At 39.7% G+C, this 21,218-nt stretch overlaps 1 protein-coding gene across 8 annotated transcripts in view; it reads left to right on the top strand.

Annotated features, from left to right (window-relative positions):
• The window catches only part of LOC138736713 (transforming growth factor beta receptor type 3-like), a 130,666-nt gene that overhangs the window by 35,512 nt on the left and 73,936 nt on the right, over positions 1-21,218 (top strand). For 4 of the 8 annotated variants that reach the window (XM_069886678.1, XM_069886646.1, XM_069886656.1 and 1 more), the window contains exons 3-4: positions 4,358-4,518; positions 20,514-20,627. In XM_069886678.1, coding sequence (XP_069742779.1) covers positions 4,358-4,518; positions 20,514-20,627 — 275 coding nt within the window. Of the gene's footprint in view, positions 1-119; positions 407-4,357; positions 4,519-17,513; positions 17,633-20,513; positions 20,628-21,218 lie in introns of those variants that run through there. The other 4 variants (XM_069886682.1, XM_069886707.1, XM_069886697.1 and 1 more) reach the window with 4 other exon arrangements.

Here is a 21,218-nt window from a genome sequence, read left to right as displayed (position 1 = left end):
TGACCTCACAATGATCCTGGTGGAGGGGCCACAGAGGATCATGGGAGTGGTGCTGATAAGCTCTTGGAGAGTTCCAGTAAAGTCAGTTGGTTGGTTCAAATCTCTCTCAGCTTCTGTCTGGTTTTTTCTTTCATTCGCCGCACACACACTGACCACAAACTATGCTTTTTCATAAAGAATACAGAACCAAAAGACTTAACAAAGGGAAATAAACGAGTTTCAATCCTTGGCAAAATGCTACAATCAAACATCCTATTCTTTCTAAAGTTTTCATCTAAAGAGGATTAGGCTCTCCTTATTTAGATTTTTCTTGCCCTTTCAAGCATTTGCTCTTGTTCCTGAAAGAAGGGAAATATTCTTAATTTGAATAAAGCCATCAGTATGATTTGAGGAAGGATGAAAGTTGGTCAGTATATAGAATTTGCAAGTTTACAAATATAAATACAATATTCTGTGTTTGGAAATGGGAATTCAAAACTTTAAATATGTAAAATCTAATATTTGTTTTAAATGATTTAGAGGGTTAGGATGAATCCGGATGGAAAGGGAAAATATGGCATTTTTGTCTCTGATAAGAGCTTGTTTTATGTTAAAACGTGTTACTAGATATTTAATGTTGATTTGTTCTCTTGAGGAAATGTAGGTCAATATATAAATGAAAAATGATTGTAGACATTAGTCCTTGGATTGAAAGTTTTTATTCATTTGTTGAGTCTTGGATCCTGAAATCTTCAATGACTGACTGTGGGACTATTTTGTAGTTTGTCCATGGATCTGTGATGTAATTAACATTTTTGGTAAACAGCACCAATTAAGAACAACTAACTTATTATAATGGCATCATATCAATTGAAATTCTCTCTGACCTCCACCATGGCCCAGTTTAGTAAGGAATAGGATATGTTTTTTTTAACTTTATTGTCCAAAAATATTGTGGAAATGCTGAACTGAAATGGGAAGTAAAAACTGGAATAATCTCACTGCAGTGAGATCCTAAAAAGTGAGAGGCCACAGGGCATCATGCCTGTGGCCACTCTGAGACCATAGAATCCCAGGACTTATCGGCTAAAGAACTGACCCAATTGGCGATCGGTACCGGCAGCGGCTGGGGATGCACCTAGCTGCATACTGCTCCAACTGTGGGTCGAGGGGTCCCCCCCCCCCCCCAATATGTTTCACTTACCAGGAAGTGAGCATCCTGGGTACCCTGTCTGAATAGATGCTAAAAATGATTCCAGCAGTAAAGAAGGTAGCAAATGAAACCACACTATTTAAGAGAGGAGGAAGGGTTAGAGTTGGGAACTATGACAGTTAGGCTAATATTATTAAGGAAGTCAAAATGGGACTCTTAAAATAAATAGAGACTGGAAAGAGTGAACATTGATTTATGAAAAGAAAATAATCTTGAGCTCATTTGTTTTTGCATTATTTATCTATCTGTTTGGTTCCAATGTACAAGGACACTAATACTGTTCAATCACCATTGTTAGTGCATGATTGAATATTTTTCCACTTTTTCTTATTACATTTGTCATATTCTCATCTACTCCCTTAGTCTTGTTAAATCCCCATGAATTTCCTCTGCATCTCTGTACTGTGGCTGTTGCTTGATCAGAAGGCACACCACCTGCTAATCAAAGTATGGTGCTGCCCCACCCATCAGTGTACACCCAACTATTGGCCCCTTTAAATACCTTTGAATTTGGCCTTGGGCCATTGCCCTTTGCAATCAATTAGATTTTGCTGGCACCAAGCCTGGGCTGGACTTGCCTCTCTTTTTTTTGCCATCTCCAAGGGATCACCCTCCTTTACTCCAGGCCAAGTTCTGTGGAACGGCACTGGAGAAATTGTATGATAAGGTGTGCACTAGTAAAGGGTTGAGAGCATCTTAGTGTCTCAAGTAACATTGAGCCATGCCTGCACCGAGTCAAGGGGTGGCAGGTATTTTATTGTTTCATTTCCTTGATTGTATGTAACAGCACTGTGTACTCTGGTTCAATGTTTTCTGTTTGTGTATGTGTGCCTTATCCCTGTTATGACATTCACATGCATGTCTCTGTAAAGTAATTTATTGTCACATTGTGTTCAGAATCCTTGCTTTTGAGACCCATCAAATTTGTTCCCTCACTCAGAATAATTGGTGCTGTGAACAGGGTCTCCGAGGTCTTGGGTGCACACAGACGAGGGGGGATGTTTAGGAACAGGGGCAAGAGATCCAGCGCAGGTACCAAGGATAGTATTCCCAGGTGGACTGATGAAAGGGAGGAATTTGGGAGCTTGGCCAGCATGCTGGTGGACCACAGTAAACCAGTGGACAGGTCAAAGCAGTTAGACCCACGTGGTGAGAAAATGGGGCACCACATGGTTTCCCTTCTTAAGTTGGGGTTTTCCAAAGCTAAGGGGAGACAAAGGGAATCCCTCCTGACCAGCAGAGCGTTAACAATGCCTTGGGCAACCGCAGGAAAGGATCTGGAATGGCACTACCCTGTGGGATCAGGTGGTGACTGCTGTGGTTCAGTACCCTATCCTTCTTGAGTGGGATTTACATGGGTGGCGACAATGGAACACGATCATTGAGAGCACCATTGTCATTAGGAAGTGGGCACTGGTGAATGCCATATACGAGGGAGCCTGCGATCATAACATTTTAAAGAACATCAGGGTGACCAACATGCTAGCGGAATACTTGGTCACTATCGATTTTAGGTTGTTGGTCCTGCCCCTCATGGGACTGGCTAATGGGAAGACCATGCGGGTTGCCATCACCCTCCTGGAAGGATTAAAATATATGCAGTGGGGAGGCGCCTGGCCAAGTCTATAGGGCGGAGACGAGGGTTGGAGATACAGCCTCTCGTTTCAGAAGTAAATAGATATACCTGGACTTGTTGCATGCCGGGACATGTAAACAGTTATAACGCAACCTGGGGTGGAAGCGCCAACATTGATGGGATTCCAACCCCTGCCATTTACACACTGGAAGGAGCATTGCCGGGGGTGGGGGGTGTGGAATCTTGCCAAGCAAAAGCCTACACCCACCCTGGGATCAAGCATGACAAAGGGGACATCCCCAACCTCCGGACCACATGGGCTGCCCCCGCCGACACTAACACAGCCTCTGCCCCTCCCCCACTCAAAACAGTCTCTACTGCCCTCAAGGCTGAGATCAGAGACCTGCTGAGACAGGAAATGTCCCATCACTGCCGGCAGGAAACCACCCTCACCTCCTCTCATCGTATGAAGGCCAGGGCCCCCAGGGCATATGTTCCATTGCTCACTTTCAACTGGGGGATCTGAAGCCACACATACCCATAGCTATACAAAGGGAAAGGAAAAAGATACAGAGGTGGACTGCACTCGTCGACACAGGTGCACAACACACCATCGTTTTGGGAAACCCCGCTGGGTGGAAAGGAATGCAGAAGGGATTCCCTTTTACCTGTGAAGAAAATCACACTTCACGTGGCCATCAGGAACCAACTTCACATGGCCATTGGGAACCAACCTCACTGACTCGTAACAGTTTTAATAGCAGCATTGCATAAATATATTCTGGGGATCAATGTCTTAAAGGGACAGTCCCTTTATACTAACGGGAAAGTTACAGTGTATGATGCAGGAGCTCAAAGTATCATTTTTATTTAAAAGATCTTCCATACCAAATTTAAAAAAAAAATATATTTTTAAACTAAAGACATTCATGCCAGTAATTTCCAAGCTACTTCTACTGAGACCAATTTTAGGTAGATTTTCTTTCTGCTGGTTACTCCATGCTCTAAGCTAATTATAAAAATGAATAGGAATAATATGTTACTGTACAGAATATTCAATAAAATGTTCCATCAAACACTTAAAATAGTTCATTGGTGAGAGGGTCAAAGAGTGATGCCAAAGATTGTGGAGAAAGGAGTGAAAAGCAGCTGTTTAAGTTTGACTGCTTCTAGCTCTCCAGCTGGTCCAGGTATTAATGATCAATCTGGATTAAGGTAAACTACAGTCAGTTTCAGAACAATGCAGAAGATGTGATTTGACTTTGGATCTAGAACTGTGGGAGATGGAGTCCCAGAAGTAAACTGGTTTTGAACCAGTCTTAGTAGCAGACCAGTGATATAAGATAAAATCTTCTAGAAAAATGTACCTGCTGGATGCTTCAACTATAGAAGTTAGTTGAGATGGGAATAGTTAGGGAGGGGGCCCTAGCCATGTGATGATTATCAAAGTCAATAAGCTGTCATATTGATCTGGCATGTTTAATTTTTAACATGATTCAATTCTTTCATTTTGAATTTGAATTCTTTGCTTAATTTCTAATAATTGTATTTTGGAATAAATAAAGTATTGTTTTTTTTGTGTTTTAAAGGTGCGGCTCCAACCAAAGAATGTAAAGTCGGGAAAATTGGAAGAAACCATCCTGTTGCTGTCTCACAAGCGGTACGATACTGCATGTGTCGTGGAAACTCCACAACTAATGAAAGTGTATACTTTGTTGATTCGATCATTCCTCCCAGAAATTTCCCTCAGGTAATTTCAAGGATTTATATTAAATTCTTTGGAATTATTTAAGATTGTGAGGAATATTTTGATGATTGGGCACTTTGCAAAGAAGACTTATTTAAAGAAATACTCCAACATTCTTTGTGTAGATAGTTTCTCGATGTTGCACATTGAGAATCGAAACTAGACAATGAAATATTTAGAATGCTTGATATAAATAATATATTTGGGTATCATTCAGACCTTATATGCAACAGGCTTTCAACCAGCTGTCAAGTGCATGTTTTGATGTGTAGGAAAGGTGTAAAAGAAAGTTAAATCAAAATTAATAAGCTGCGATAAAAGAAAGTCTTTGGACCATCCTAGTTCATTCATAAAAGTTTTTTTTCAAAACCTGATTTATTATTTTCTTATCTCAAAACCAAGTTTAAAAGAATGTTTAAAATTCATCATTACATATGCATTTACATTGCTGCTTTTGGTAGGTGCAAAATGAGTTTGGGTACATATTACTTCAAATGTAATATTTTAAAACTAATTAGATCTGAGACCTGAGCACTGGAGCCTTATTTCAGTTTGAGATTTTGCCAGTAAAGGAGGGGATAAAGCCTAATCTGAAACTGCATTTTGAAGTAGTGAGAGGAGTTTGTGCTTTTAAACTTTAGAATCATTGATACTATTTATTAAATTTTAATGAAGCATCAGAACAATTTAGTTTTGAATATTCACATTAGACAATATAATATGTATTGATTGGCTCAGATAATATTATTAGCATGAGAATTTAAAGTTTTAAATGTTAAGTTTAGACATACAGCTCGCTGACAGGCCCTTCTAGCTGCCCAAATATCCCAATTAACCTACAACCCCAGTACATTTTGAAGGGTGGGAGGAAACTGGTGCACCTGGAGGAAACACACGCAGAATTGGGAGAACATACAAACTCCCTTCTGACAGCGTTGGATTCGAACCCACATTGCTGCCACAGGAATAGTATTGAGCTAATCACTACAATTACCTTGCTGACCTTTGAGAATTTTAGTTTAATCACAATCTATTAGATATCTTGAACTTAACATTTTCTACATTGAAAGAAAAATTTGGATCTCATCAATACTTTAACAGAAAATTTGTCACTTTTCTGTATTTCTTGTGAAGAATCACAGAACATTTGAATATTTTAATTTTTCAAAGACTCATAGAACATTATTACATACCTCATATAAATAGTATTTTAAAATTACAGCCTCATATGATTGCCAAAATCTCACCCCCCCAAATGTTAACATTAAAAAAACCAAAAACATTGTCTAAAAAAGGGGTGTTTGAGCATGCCTTCATTAATTAGTCCATATCTTCAGGAATTCAACATTATTAACCTAACTATATTATTTAAACCTTTTTGGGGAAATTAATTATATCCTTAAGCCAGTATGATTCAAATAAGATTGCCATATTTTAACAGACATGTCATATTTCTTTTTAAGATTGTTATCTTTTCCAAGGTGGCACAATTTTGTATTTCCATATTCCAGTAAATAATAAGTAGGGAGTAGTCAGATTTCCCTGTAATAGCTATACATCTCCTGGCTACCGCTAGTGCAATCTTCATGAACTTTATTTGATATTTTGATAGTTTCTATTTATTGCTCAATAAATACAGAAAACCCATTTCTATAATTTTTGTCGACATTTCTGCCAAATTATACCAAAAGGATCTTACTTTCATATATAGACAGGTTGAAAGTATAAATGTTCCAACCTCTATACCACACCTAAAACACGAGTTTGGAATTTCAGATTTTAAACCATGTAAAGAGCCTCCATGTCACTACATATTGGCAGGGTCATGGCTTGTCCTAAACTATCTCTTAAAGATCTAAATTGAAGATAGAAGAATGAAGTTCTATTTGAAAAATTATATCTATTTTTTAGCTGTTCAAATGTCATAAATTGTCTTTGTTCATAACATTTCTCAATACACTTGATCTCTTTATGGTGCCAAGTGTCCAGGATTTTATTCCTAATATCATTGGTATTAACTCATTTTGATACAAGGATGTTTTTGAAGATAATCCCACTTTCAGACCTATATATTTATTAATTTGTTGCCATATTCAAATTATGTGTTTTAGAATGGGGTTATCTGTTTTTTTTCACACAATAATTTAATATTCCATTTGTAAATGAAATCTTCTGATATCTTCAGTTTGAACCCAATCAGGAATATCCTCTCTCTCAAAAAAAAGCTATAAATTTTGATTGGGCATCCAAATAATATTTTTTTAAAAATCAGTTAATTATAGTCCATCCAATGAATAATTCCAAGTAAGTTTTTCCATGGAGACTCTTGGCATCTTAGAATTCCATATAAATTGTTTGACATTGCCTGTTAAGTGCATTAAAAATTTTTGTTGGTGTAAGAATGGGCAAGGATTGAAAGAAATATTGCAGTCTTGGCATCACTTTCATCTTAATGCAACTCATCCTACCTATTAAAGTAATGGGCAGGCTCCCCCATCAATGTAAATTCTCTTCAATCTTTCCAAACAAGGGGAGGTAATTCAATTTATATAAATACTATAGGTTATTGTCTACCCTTGTCCTGAAATATTTAATACGCCCTTGTGGCCAATCAAATTTACTTCCTTGTTGCAACTGTCTATAATCTCTTTTTGTTATGGATATAATTTGGCTTTATCAACATTTATTCTATACCCAGAAACCTCACCATAATCTTCCAAGATATCTTGCACCTTAGCCAGAAATTCGATTGGATTTGTCAAATATATTAATACATCTTCAGCAAATAAATTTATCAAATGTTCTTTCCTGTTCACTCTGAACCTCCTTATCCATCGAACAAATCCTGCTAATGGTTCTGTGGCTAAAATAAATAGAGGTGGAGATAATGGACAGCTTTGTCTACTTGACCTACTGAGTGGGAAAACTTGAGACATCTGCCCATTGGTAACAATCCTAGCTCGAGGTTTACAATAAAGTGTTTTTACCTAATTAATGAATGATTGTCCCAATTCAAATTTCTCAAGTACTTTGAATAAAAAAACCCCACTCTAGTCTGTCAAATGCCTTCTCGGCATCCAAAGCCACTGCCACACTCAGATTCCCCTTGGACTGTGCCAAATGTATAATATTAAATAGTCTACTCAAGTTGTGGGCTGATTGTTGTTTTTTCACAAAAGCAGCTTGATCTGGATTTGTCAATTTTGGTAAATAATGAGTCACAGAAGATTTAGTCAGAAAATTGACATGGAGCTATTGAGAGGAGGATTAGTGAATTTCAAATACAATTTATGCTTGGTCATTTTTAAAACTTGCATTTTTTTCTTTTTTAATTCCTTTTGGTTAGAGTAAACAAATAAATTAAATGCATAAAGCTATCCTGATATCTGTATTGCATTGTGTAAAAACAGATCTGCTAGACAGATCTTAAAATATACTGAGGCTATGGCAGTGTAAAATGTCTGGCAAGCACATAGATGGCAGAAAGCCCAATGTAGGATGGAGCCGTCTCTATTAAAATGGAACCAAAGAATTACGGGAAATCAGTTTATAAAATCACAGCATATGAAAATAAAATGTTCAAACAGAAAACAATTATATCTACAACAAACACAAGTAAAAATAGTAACAGTGGCATTTTATTTTAATTGTTTTGTATATGCTGAGTTTAATGACCCAGTTGTAGAGGTGATTTGATCAAAAGAAAACCTCAGATAAAATTTATACCACAATTCCAAAGTTACTAGTTTTAGACTAATATTTATTTTAAGCTACGAGTTGGCATAAAATTTCTCAAGCATCAAAACAAAAATAATTCTTTATGTAAAGCCATGTAATTGGATGTAAAGTAAGAAACATTCCATTTTTAAAAATTATCTTGTAAAATGAATTGTGAATGGCTGAAGGTTTAGGTAGGAATTTATTTGTTGTAGTTTTATAACTTGTGAGCAAACATCCAGTTGCACTACTATATAAAAACTTATTTGCACACTTTCTCCAGTGTCCTATGTAAAAATTTGCTCACCCATTTATTTTGTATCATTTTCCAAAAAGTTAATGTAGGTTATAAATAGAGGTAGAATATAGAACCGTAGAGCACAGGAACAGTCCCTTCAATCTACACATTCCTGTTGAACATGATGTCCAAATCAAACTGAAACTCTGCTGTTTGTACTTGAATGATATCCCTCCATCCACTTCATATTCATGTGTCTATCTGGAATCATCTTTAAATTGTATTAATGAAACTGCTTCCAATAATTCCCCAGCTATTTCTTCCAGGCACCTACCACCTCTGTGTGTTTTAATTTTTTTTTGTTGTATAGCATAGTAACAGGCTCTTCTGGCCCATGAACCTGAGTCCTCTGAATACACCAATTAACCTACAACCCTTATAGGAGCACTCAAAGGAAATCCACGCAGACACCAGAAGAATGTACAAATTTAGGGGTCCGCTAACCATGCTGGCCATATGCCCCACACATCTCCTTTAATTCCTCTTCCCCAAATTTAAACATTTGATGCTTTTATCCCCCTCCTCTCCTCCGTGTCTCCACTCATCCCCCCCCACCAATTGCTCCCCACTCCCGGCACTTTCCCCTGTGGCTGCAGGAGGTGCCACACTTGTGCCCATATCTTCTCCCTCACCACAGTCTGGGACCTTAAACAGGCCTTTCAAGTGAAGCAATACTTCACTTATATATCCACAGTGCTCCCTTTGTGGCCTTCTTTACATCGGAGAGACTGGGTGCAGATTGGGAGATTGCTTTGCTGAGCACCTTTGGTCCGTCCCGCTAGTGACAGAGACCTCCCAGTAGGCAACCATTTCAGTTCTATGTCATACTCCCATACTCACATGTTAGTCCATGTCCTTGTGTACTATCCCACCAAGACTACCCGTAAATTAAAAGAACCACACCTGATTTTCCATCTGGCCACTATCCAGTCAGATAGTATTAACATTGACTTTTCTGGTTTCTGCCAACCTGCTGTCCTTTCCCTTTCCCTTTTCAGCTCTCCTTCTTCCCTTCCTTCTCTACTCACCAACCCATTCCTCCTCCCCATCTTTGCTGCTGTCCCCTCCTTCCCTTCTCCACCTATTACCTCTTGCCTTTGCAACCACGACTCCCCCCCCCCCCCACTCTTTTATTTGGATGCCTACAAATGTTTTTCCATACCTTGATAAAGGACTGAAACCTGAAACTTCAGTTATGTATTTTTACCCTTGCTATATAAAGCATATTGTTTGACCTGCTGAGTTTCTCCTGCATTGTGTTTTTACTTCAATCATGGTGTCTACAGAGTTTTGTATTTTACTTCCAAGCTTATCCTTGTCCATGACTATCTTGAAACTTCAGGAAGAGTGATCACGATTTCAAAAATTTCCCCCCACTGGAACTCCGATCATTTGGTCGGGCTGATTTGTCAATATGAGGTTTCGTATGGCCCCTTTCTTGGTTGGTCTATCTACATGCTGCCTCAAGAAACCCTCCGGGATGTGATTAAAAAATTCTGTCCTACCTAAAGCCCCTTTCAAACTTGCAAGTGGTCCCAGGAATTAATGGCAAATCAGCCTAAAAAGGGTCTAATGTGAAACGAAAATCATCTCAATGCTGGCATGAGATGATGCCATCTCAATGCTGGCATGAGATGATGCCATCTCATGCCAGGGTAGACTGCCTTGATTCCTAGTATAATCCCTGGCATCTACAGATGTCAGCGTGGCAACGGGCAATTATATTCTGGGATAGAAATTATGCAAATTTTTGTGCGAGTGCAGGAACATGAAGGAAGAAAACATTAATATGAAGGTATAAACTTTGTTGTGAGAAAGTTGCAGAGAGAGAGAGAGAGAGAGAGAGAGGAAATAAAATGGCAATGAACACAGAGAAACCCTTCCATGAGTCCTCTGTGCTTGCAGCCCTTTCTCTGCTGCACAGAATTCTGGGAGGGCAGATCCGCCATCACTTTTTTTCCACGGTATTTGTATATTGTGCGCAATAGCACTATCAACTTTCCCACGCTCTTTAAATTGTGCGTGATAGTGCTACCAACTTTCCCACACTGTATGAATTATCCACTATAGCGCTACCAACTTTCCCACACTGTATGAATTATCCACTATAGCGCTACCAATTTTCCCACACTGTATGAATTATCCACTATAGCGCTACCAACTTTCCCACACTGTATGAATTATCCACTATAGCGCTACCAACTTTCCCACACTGTATGAATTATCCACTATAGCGCTACCAACTTTCCCACACTGTATGAATTATCCACTATAGCGCTACCAGCTTTCCCACACTGTTTAAAAATTGTCCGCTATTGCTATTTATTGCAATATTTCCCATGGTCCATTATAAAGGTTTATATAGGTCAGCACTTCAACAATAGGGGTTGAAGGGCTCATACTGTGTTGTACATAAAGCTTAATTATGTTATAATTAGGCATGATTAATTTTGTTCAAATATAAGATCATAAATACATTGATCAGGTCCACCATTGCACAATGTGCCATGATATTACTGGTAGAAGGTAGAACAGTCCAAACCCCAGGGATGGCTCCTTGCAAGTGTGAATGCATGCAGTGTCCCAGTTAAGAGTGGTCAAGTGTAGCCAATGCAAATAAAAATGGTGATAATGGGCATCCTTGTCTAGATGACCTTTCTAATGGAAAAGGTTTAGATATTTATTTGCCTATATATGACCACCTTAGCTTTTGGATGATAATACAAAGCTCTTAACCAATTTATAAAATAATTTGTAATTCCAAAAACATTCAATACTTCTATCGAACGCTTTTTCCACAGCTAAAGTCACCACTACTGCTGGTATCTTTTCTTTCTAGACTACATTAAGTAAACATAAATTTAACTATATTGTCCACGAATCTTCTATGTTTAATAAAGCCAGTCTGGTCCATATTTATCAATTTAGGCAAATTTAGTTAATCTGTTTGTTAATAATTTGGATACAATTTTATAATCTGTATTTAATAATGATATCGGTCGGTCTATAAGAGGATGGTAATAAAGGATCTTTCCCTTTTTTTGGAATAACTGTTATTAATGTGGTTTAAAAGATTCTGGTAAGTTGTTAGATCCAAAAGTCCCATAAAAACAGGAATTAACAACTTGTTAAATTCTTTATAAAACTCCAGAGAGAAACCTTCCTCTCCCTGTGCCTTATTATTTGGCAAAGTCATCAATATATCATATACTTCAACATCTGTAAAGAAATTGGATATTTCTATTTTTTCATTGACATTTAATTCAGGCAATGTAACGTGAAAGATATTCATGTGCACCACCACAGAGGAAAAAAAAACATCTCTGTGAGCGAACTGGCCTCACTTACACCACCGTGGTGGCGGGACAGCTGCAGAAAGATGATGCTGTTGGGGCTTGCTCATTGCCTCGTGGCTTAGGCCACAGCTCGCACCCCAGGCAATGTGGTGACATCACCGCTGCGTGGGGCAGAACTCCAGTTGGCCTTAATGGGACGCGCATGAAATTCAAATAAACAGTTCAACTGAAACCTCCACCATGTACAGTGGTGTGCTTCTGGTGTGCAGCAGCTGCTACATTGGTGATGCTGCAGAGCCCAGACGATATCTGGTCTCCCAACATGGATTAGTCGATGATCAGCATTGTCTCCGTGAAACTCCCCCTGCCCCCCTCCCCCTTTTGGACCCATTGACCTCACACATGGTTCGGGCTGGTGGGTGGAGGCGCAGTTTCATCTCAGACAGATCACCTCTGACTCCATGATGTTCTATCATGTGGTGAGAGCCCTTGACGAAGAAATTCCGGCCAGAGTGGATGACCTGATCCAAGATCCTCCAGAGTAGGGCAAGTATGTCACCCTCAAAGCCCTCCTCCTTGGCACCTTCGGTCTCTCCTGCCGGAAACGCCTGGCCAGGCTGATGCACCTCGATGGCCTGGGGGGGGGGGGTCAGAGCCCCATCCGCGCTGATAGACGAAATGCTCGCACTGGCAGAAGGTCACAAACCCTGCCTGATGTTTGAGCAAGCCTTCTTTGAACAAATGCTGGAAGACATCCAGTTCCTATTAGTGGATGAGGACTTCTCGGACCACCAGACGGTTGCGCCGATGTGCTGTGGTGAACCAAACAGGAGAACGAGGCCACCATGAACCAGGTCGCCTGCCCTGGACCCAGCCGACCACAGCCCGCCCCCAGGCAGAAACCAGAGGAACACCAAACCACTTGGTGTTTATACCACCAACGCTGGGGAACCCAAGCCCGCAAGTGCCGACAGCCCTGCTCATACCAGGGAAATGACCAGGCCAGCTGCCGCTGATGGCTGTGATGGCTGGCCACACAAACAGCCTCTTTCACGTGGTCGACAAGACCAATGGGTGGTGTTTCCTCATGGACACCAGAGCAGAATTGAGTGTGCTTTCCCTGACCACCCTCGAATCTCGCATGAGAGCATGAAGCCTGACCCTGCAGGCAGCGAACAGCACCAACATAAAGACCTTTGGTACACAGACCATTCAGGTACACTTCGGGCCAGACAAATATTGTTGGAAGTTCCTGCTGGCCACCATGAGAACTATGCTGCTAGAAGCCGATTTCCTCCAAGCACACAACCTGCTGGTCGACTGAAGGACAAGAGACTCGTACATGCCCGTACCTTCCAGTCCCTTTGACTCGAGCTGTCCAGTGCGCACAGCTCGGGGATAGCCACCATCTGCACGCCCAGGAATGAGTACTCCCACATCCTAGACAAGTTCCCTGCCATTCTACAGCCACAATTCACTGCCACCATCCCCCAGCATGGCATTTGTCACCAAATCGCCACACAGGGCCCCCCACTCCATGCCAAAGCCAGACGACAGCCGCCGGAGAAACAGCAGCTCATAAAAGAGGAGTTCTCCCGTCTCCAGGAACTCGGCATAGTCCGCAGGTTGGACAGTCCCTGGGCCTCTCCCCTGAACGTGGTCCCAAAGGCCTCTGGGGGTTGGCGCCCTGTAGGGACTACCACCAGCTCAATGACGCAACCGCACCTGACCGATATCCCATCCACAACATACAGGACTTTACGGCCAACCTACATGGCACCAAGGTTTTCTCTAAAGTCGACTTGGTGAGGGGCTGCCATCAAATCCCCATACACCCAGATGATATTGGCAAAACCGCTATCATCACTCCGTTCGGCCTTTTTGAATTCCTGTGGATGCCTTTTGGCTTGAAGAATGCAGCCCAGACCTTCCAGCGGTTCATGGACACAGTGGGTAGAGACCTGGACTTCGTGTTCATCTATTTTGATGACATTCTCATTGCCAGTCGAGATCACAATGAGCACAAGACCCATCTCCGCGCACTGTTTGCCCACCTGGCTGAATTCAGCCACACCGTCAAAATGTTAAATGTCAGTTCGAGAAAGAGTCGGTGCTATACCATCACTGTGGATGGGGCAGCACCATCACAGGTCAAGACCATTCAGCAGTTTCCCAAGTGTGATAGTACAGACCTATCACCAATGTATATAGTTACAGTATCTAGAGTATGTAATGACTGTGCTTACAGCAATTGGCTGAGAGCTTAGCCACACCTACTGTCTGGGCCTTAAAGGGTTGTGTCCCTAGCCAGGTCGGATCATTCCGGACTGGTCGGCCATCTGTGAAGAGCTCCTGTCTTTTGCTAATAAAAGCCTTGGTTTGGATCAACAAGTCTTTGGTTCTTTTGACAAGCTCTACACCAAGCCAGACACTCTCAAGGGCCTACAGGAGTTCCACCGGGATGGTTAACTTCTACCACTGCTTCATCCTGGGGGCTGCCCACTGTTTGTCCTGATCTCAGCCAAGCAAAAGACACTCGAGTGGTCGAAAGTGGCTGAGACAGCCTTCACACAGACCAAGGCCACCATCGCTAGCGCCATCCTACAGGCCCACCCATGGCCCGACGCCCACACAGCACTCTCAGTGGACGTGTCCACCACAGCCATCAGGGGCGTCCTTAAGCAAGAAGTCAACAGGCAGTGGCGCCCACTGGCGTTCTTCAGCTGACACCTCCAACCACCTGAGCTGAAGTACAGTGCATTTGACAGGGAGCTCCAGGCCATATACCTCTCGATCAGGCACTTCCACTACTTCCTGAAGGGCAGACCATTCACCACCTTCATGGACCACAAGCTGCTTGCTCAGGCCCTTTCCATGGCTAAGGATCCTGGTCGGCGCGCCAGCAGTGACACTTTTCTTACATCTCGGAGTTCACCACTGACATCCACACCGGGCAGGTAAGGATAATGTTGTTGCCGATGCTGTCTCCAGACCTACCATCCACAACTTGTCCCCTGGTCTGAACTACGCCCAATTAGCTCAGGCCCAGAGGGAGGATGAAGAGACGCAGGCCTTCTGAACCGCCATCAGCAGCCTGCACCTCGAGGACCTGAAGCTGCCGGGATTCACGACACGGTCCTGTGTGATGTCTCGACAGGCTCGCCGTAACCGATAGTTCCCCCTGCAGTGGAGGCAGGAGGCATTCCGGATGATTTATGACCTGTCCCACCCCTCAGTCAAGATATCGGTATGCACGGTGGCGGAATGATTTGTCTGGCACGGATTAAAAAAACAAGTGGCCCAGATGGTGAGGAATTGCATGCACTGTCAATTCTCCAAAGTCCAGCGCCATGTTAGAGCCCCGATGCAACATTTTGACCTGCCAGCCAGGAGGTTTGACCATATCCACATCAATATAGTAGTCCAGGATGCCCGCTACATCCTGACTGTGGTCAACCGGATGATGAGGTGGCCGGAAACCATCCCCATCAGAGACACTTCTGCTGAGTCCTGCGCCAGAATCCTGTTCGCTAACTGGGTCGCCCAGTTTGGTGTTCTAGCACACATGACCACTGACAGGGGCATCCAGTTCACCTCCGCCCTCTGGGCACCACTGGCAAACCGCTTGGGGATCAAGCTCCACCATACCATGACATCATCCTCAGGCGAATGGACCCAGAGAGCGCTTCCACCGGCACCTCAAGGTGTGGGTCCTGCTCGGCATTCGAACGGCTCTAAAAGAGGACCTTCAGGCTTCATCTGCAGAACTCGTCTACGGTGCACCACTGTTGCTACCAGGGGAATTTTTTGGAGTGGGTGCAGAATCCGGAGGTGAGATCCTAACCCTTCTTGCGGACCTCCTCAACAGACCTGCCTCGCTGTCACCCCACCACTGACCCACCATGGCAAGCACCTGCCGAATGTCCCCAAAGAGCTGGCCTCAGCTGAGTGTGTGTTCGTCCGGCAAGGCCTACACCTGGTCCCCCTGCAGCACCTGTACAGGGCCCGCACAAGGTCCTTCATTGATTGGGAAAGACTCACTCTGGACATTGAGGGCAGGGAGGAACTCTTCACTGTCGACCGACTGAAGCCGGCGCACGTGGACTCCGACCAACCCATGCAGGCGGCCCAACCTAAACGGAGGGGTCGGCTGTGCAAGTGGCGGGACATGTAAGCCAGTTCTGGGGGGTTTGTATGGTGGCACACATCTCTGAGCGAACCAGTCCCGCTTGAACTGCCACACTGGTGGGGCAGCTGCAGAAAGATGGCGTTGTCAGGGTTTGCTCATTGCCTCATGGCTTAGGCCACAGCTCGCATTCTAGGCAATGTGGTGATGTCACCGCTGCACAGGGTGGAACTCCTGTTGTCCTTAAAAGGGCACGTGCAAAATTCAAATAAACAGTTCAACTGAAACCTCCACTGTGTCCAGTGGTGTGTTTCTGGTGTGTAGCAGCCACTACACCTCATCCTTTAAAGATTCAAACTGATATCATTGTTTATAAAAATTCATTATTTAATTTCTTGTGCTTTATTTGTAATTTGACCAGTTTCTCTTTTTGTTGCTATTATTGTTCTTGATAATTGCTCCACTTTGAGTTGTCATGCTAAAACTTTATGGACTCCATCATCTAATTCATAATATTTCTGTCGTGTGCACAGGACACATCTTTCTACTTTATAAGTTTGTTTTATATGAAGTTTCAATTATTTTTATTCCAATAATCTTCGTTTCTCTTCATTTTTATGAATATGCAATTCCTTTTCTAAATACATCTTTGTCTAATTGATCTACTTCTTTCATATATTCCTTCTTTATTTTAGATGTGTAACTTATTATTTGTCCTCTTAAATAGGCTTTCATAGAATCCCATATAATAAATTTATTTGCTATTGAGTGTTTATTAATTTCTAGAAAAAACTGAGACAACAGATAAATACACAAAAATACTTATTAAATCTCCATCTATAACCTACATTTTGTTTTTCTTCCAATGCAATTGACATCACTAAAAGTGAATGATCCAATAATATTCTTGCTTGATATTCAATCTTCTGAACTCTAGCCTGTAATTGTGAATTGACTAAAATCATATCAATACATGAATACGTCTTATGTCCAAAAGAATAAAAAGAATAATCCCTATCATTAGGATGAACTTTCTTGTAACTATCAACAAGTCTCATCTCGTTCATTAAATCTGTCATGATTTTAACTAATTTATTTTTAACAATATTTCCATCTGATCTATCTAGTTTTGAATCTAAATTAAAATCTCCACCCATTATTATTTTCCCCTGTGCACTTGATAATTGCATTAAAATATCTTGTATAAATTTCCCATCATCTACATTTGATGCATGTATATTCATTAATGTCCAAGATTCTGAATAAATTTGACAATTAATCATTACATATCTCCCTGCTTTATCTGTAGTTGTATCCAATATTTTAATTGGTCTTTTTATTTATTTATTAATATAACTACTTGACTGGCCTTGGAATAAAATGAATAAGCCAATTACTGATACAACCCAATCTCTTTTTAACTTCCCATTTTTATTTGCATTGGTTATAGAACCATTGACAGAAGTGATAAGAAGAGATAATGAGATTAAGGGCTTTATGACAGAAGATAGAGAACATAAAATTAGCTTGTTTGCAGATGATATTGTATTATATCTTACAGAACCAGAAATAATCTTTGAAGAAAATAAATGTACGATTGACAGAATATGGTTTGATATCAGGTTATAAAGTCAATGTGGAAAGAGTAAAGTGATGCCTATGAATAATGGGGACTATACAGTAAGTAAGCAGGTGATGAAGTTTAAGTGGCAAAAGGAAGCAATTAAATATTTAGGAATTAATATTGATAAAATTTTTAATAATTTATTTAAATTGAATTATCTACCATTAGAAAAAAAATAATGATGACTTAAAGAGATGGAAAGATGTATCAATAATAGGAAGGGTAAATTGTATAAAGATGAATATTTTTCTGAGGTTGCAATATTTATTTCAGTCATTAAGTTTTTCAAGAATTAAATAAAAGTGTAATAAAATTTATTTGGCGAGATAAAATACCAAGGATAGCTTTGGAAAAACTAACTTGGAAATTTGATCAGGGAGGATTATGGTTGCTGAATTTTAAAAATTACTATAAAGCTGCTCAATTAGGATTTCTATCCTTCTGTTATCAAATTGGGGAGAAGACAGCATGGGAACATATTGAAATGAATAACGAAGGAGAAACTAATCCAGCACATTTTTTGTATCAATGGAACGAGGAACTTTTAAAAGGAATACCAATTTTAAAACATTTATTCAAAATATGAAATGGAATTCATAAAGAAAGAGGAATTAAGAACTATCAAATAGCTAAGATGATGTTAAAGCAGAATTCACTTATTCCTTTTACTTTAAATAATCCTTTCTTTGATATCTGGCCCAATAATGGGATAAAGAGGATAAAAAATTGTTTCTTAGGTTCTTTTTCCTTGACTTTTGAACAAATGAAAGAAATACAATATACTGTGGCAGCGCACATCCTCATGGCGAACTGGCCCCGCTTGTATTGCCACGTGGCAGGGCAGCCATGGGGAAATGGCATCATAAGAGGTTTCTCTCTGACTTCAGCATCCCTTCCAGCGCACACCCTGGGCAGGAATTATGATGTCACAATGCACCAGGTGACTGAGCTCGTGCTGCCCTTATAGGGGCGTGCTGAATTTGAAGAAAAAGAGTCATTAATGACCATCAATGAGGTGGCTGGGTTTCTTCTACTGCTCACATCGCCACAATACCAAATAATACTATTTTTTCATACTATCATCTTAAATCATATTTTAAAAAGAAATTAGGTACAAATTTGAGTATTTAAAAATCTGTACATTTATTGAGAAATTTATTACTAATTACTAATACAATTACAAGACACAATTCATAAAAAGGAACTATAAAAGTCACAAAAAAAAAAGGAAAAAGACTTAAATATAGAAATTCATGATGAGGCCTGGTCAAGATTGTGCCAGAAGAGTGTAACCAATACAATTAATGTTAGATATCAAATGGTACAATATAATTTTTTTTACACCAATATACTGTACTCTGTATAAATTACATGGGTTTAATTCAAATTGTTCTGACAAATGTTTCAAATGTAACAAAGAAACAGGAACTTTATTACATGCAGTTTGGTCTTGTGAAAAAGTGGGAAAATTTTGGAAGGCTTGAATATATTATTGGGGCAAATTATGAAGATACAGATACCAAAAGACCCCAGAATATTTTTACTTGGTGATTTATATAACACTGATATTAAATTGAAGTTAGACAAATATCAATGAAAATTTTTGAGTTTAGCAATAGCAGTGGCACGGAAATGTACAGCAGTAACATGGAAGTCAGGTAATTTTATAAGGTTGAATAGATGGCATACGGAAATTCAAAATTGTAGACCATTGGAAAAAGATTACTTACAATTTAAGGAATCGACCCGAAAATTTTTATGATTTGGAAACCATATATGGATTTCATCAGTAAGAGTCCATCCACATTGTCCATAACACCTGCTCCTCTCAATTAATATGTACAGGATAGAATAATATGTTAGGAATATATGAATAGTGAATGATAAATACATTCAGTTTTTTAAATTTTTTTCTCTTTTTCCTTTTGGGGAGGATGGAGTATAAAAATTTATTTATAATTTTGTGTCATTTTTATTATAATTGTATTTTTATATGATGAAGAATTATATGTATGTATTGATGCAAATGAAAAATAAAATTTTCAAAAAAAAAGTGGTCAAGTGTGAACAGAAAAAATGCCATACCTATCCTAGGACACTGAATGGCTGATTTAGAGGGATGCAAGTTATTTTAGTCTCTCCCAATTGATATTGGAGAAATTGAAGACTCCCATTACGACAACCTTGTTGCTTTTGCAACTTTCCATAATCTGTCTACACATCTTTTTCTCCACTTCCTGCTGGTTGTTGGGAGGCCTAATTAATTGCCAGTAATTAATTCCCATTCTTTTGAATAATAGGTGATTTGCACAAGAATTCCACACAATGATCACTTGAGTATCTTTGGTTTTGGTTACTTCCAAATTAACTTAACTTAAAGATTTAAAGTGCATCAATACGATTGGAGAAGGCTGGGACTTTATAGAATAATATATACACTAAGAAAAGAGCAAATGAAGACATAGGTTATGAATGATTGTCAATTAAGTGTTTTCTTCTAGATTAACAAAAAAATCAATGTTCAATGCCTTACTGCTTCAAAGAATAACAAGCATTTTATAAGAGTAAAACATGAATGTCTGCTGAAGTAAAAACACAATGCTGGAGAAACTTGGTAGGTCAAACAGTATATTTTATATAGCAAGGATAAAAGGTACATAACCAATGTTTCAAGCTTGAGCAAAATGCTAGGGGTGGGGAGGGACAGAAGAAGGAGCACAGTTCCTCAGTCATGAAGTAATAGGTTGATAAGTGTCTCTTGTTATGGAATGCAAATTGTTTATTTCACAGAAATGGGAACTTTTATCCTTGTGCTAAACATGAATTTCCACTTCTTGAAGCACTTTTCATAAAGCCATGAAAAATATTGTGTATTTTGTACTTAAGACCACTGTTGATTAAATATTGTTTACATCAGCTAACTATTTGTCTTTCCAGATTACATTGATTGTTCAACCTAATCATATCAACAAGACAATGGCACTTATTCTTAACAGCAACCGACCTGTATTTTGGAATTTGAGTTCTATCAATATGTCATTCACAGTCTCTGTGAGTATTATATGATGATTCATTTATATGATGAATTGGTTACTATAATTACAGGCATTTAGACCTGCAAAGAAAATTTTTGTATATCATGCATTTATGTATGTATTATCTTGGAATAATCTAATAGATATATTTGAACACTCAATTAAAAAAATTAAAATTTTCATAAGAAAATTAGCTATTATAACATTTCAATTAAAAAAATATATATTTTGTATAAAACAAAAGAAAGCCATACAAAAAAACTTAACTCTACCACCTTCTATTCTCCCCCCACCCCCACACTTTTATGAAATATCTTTTTGTACACCATCAGAGCTCACAGTTTAGATTAACCTCAAGATTCAGGGAGAGATCACTTTTGAATTTAGCAGCATTATTAGGGTTAGGCACCAACATGGTGAAAATATGGTTGTCATATTTTAAGAAATGTACCGTACTTGATCCTTAAATTGAATGTTATTTTTTCCATTGGTATACAGCTATCCATCTCACCAAGATAACTGGAAAGTCTGACTTCCACATGATTGCAATACACTTTTTGGCCACTGCTAGTGCAATTTTAACAAACAAAATTTGAAGCTCTAAGAT

Source organism: Narcine bancroftii, chromosome 1 (assembly GCF_036971445.1).
Source record: "Narcine bancroftii isolate sNarBan1 chromosome 1, sNarBan1.hap1, whole genome shotgun sequence".
Lineage (NCBI taxonomy): Eukaryota > Metazoa > Chordata > Chondrichthyes > Torpediniformes > Narcinidae > Narcine > Narcine bancroftii.
Note: the sequence above shows the minus strand (reverse complement) of the source record. Positions and strands in the feature narration are given on the sequence as shown.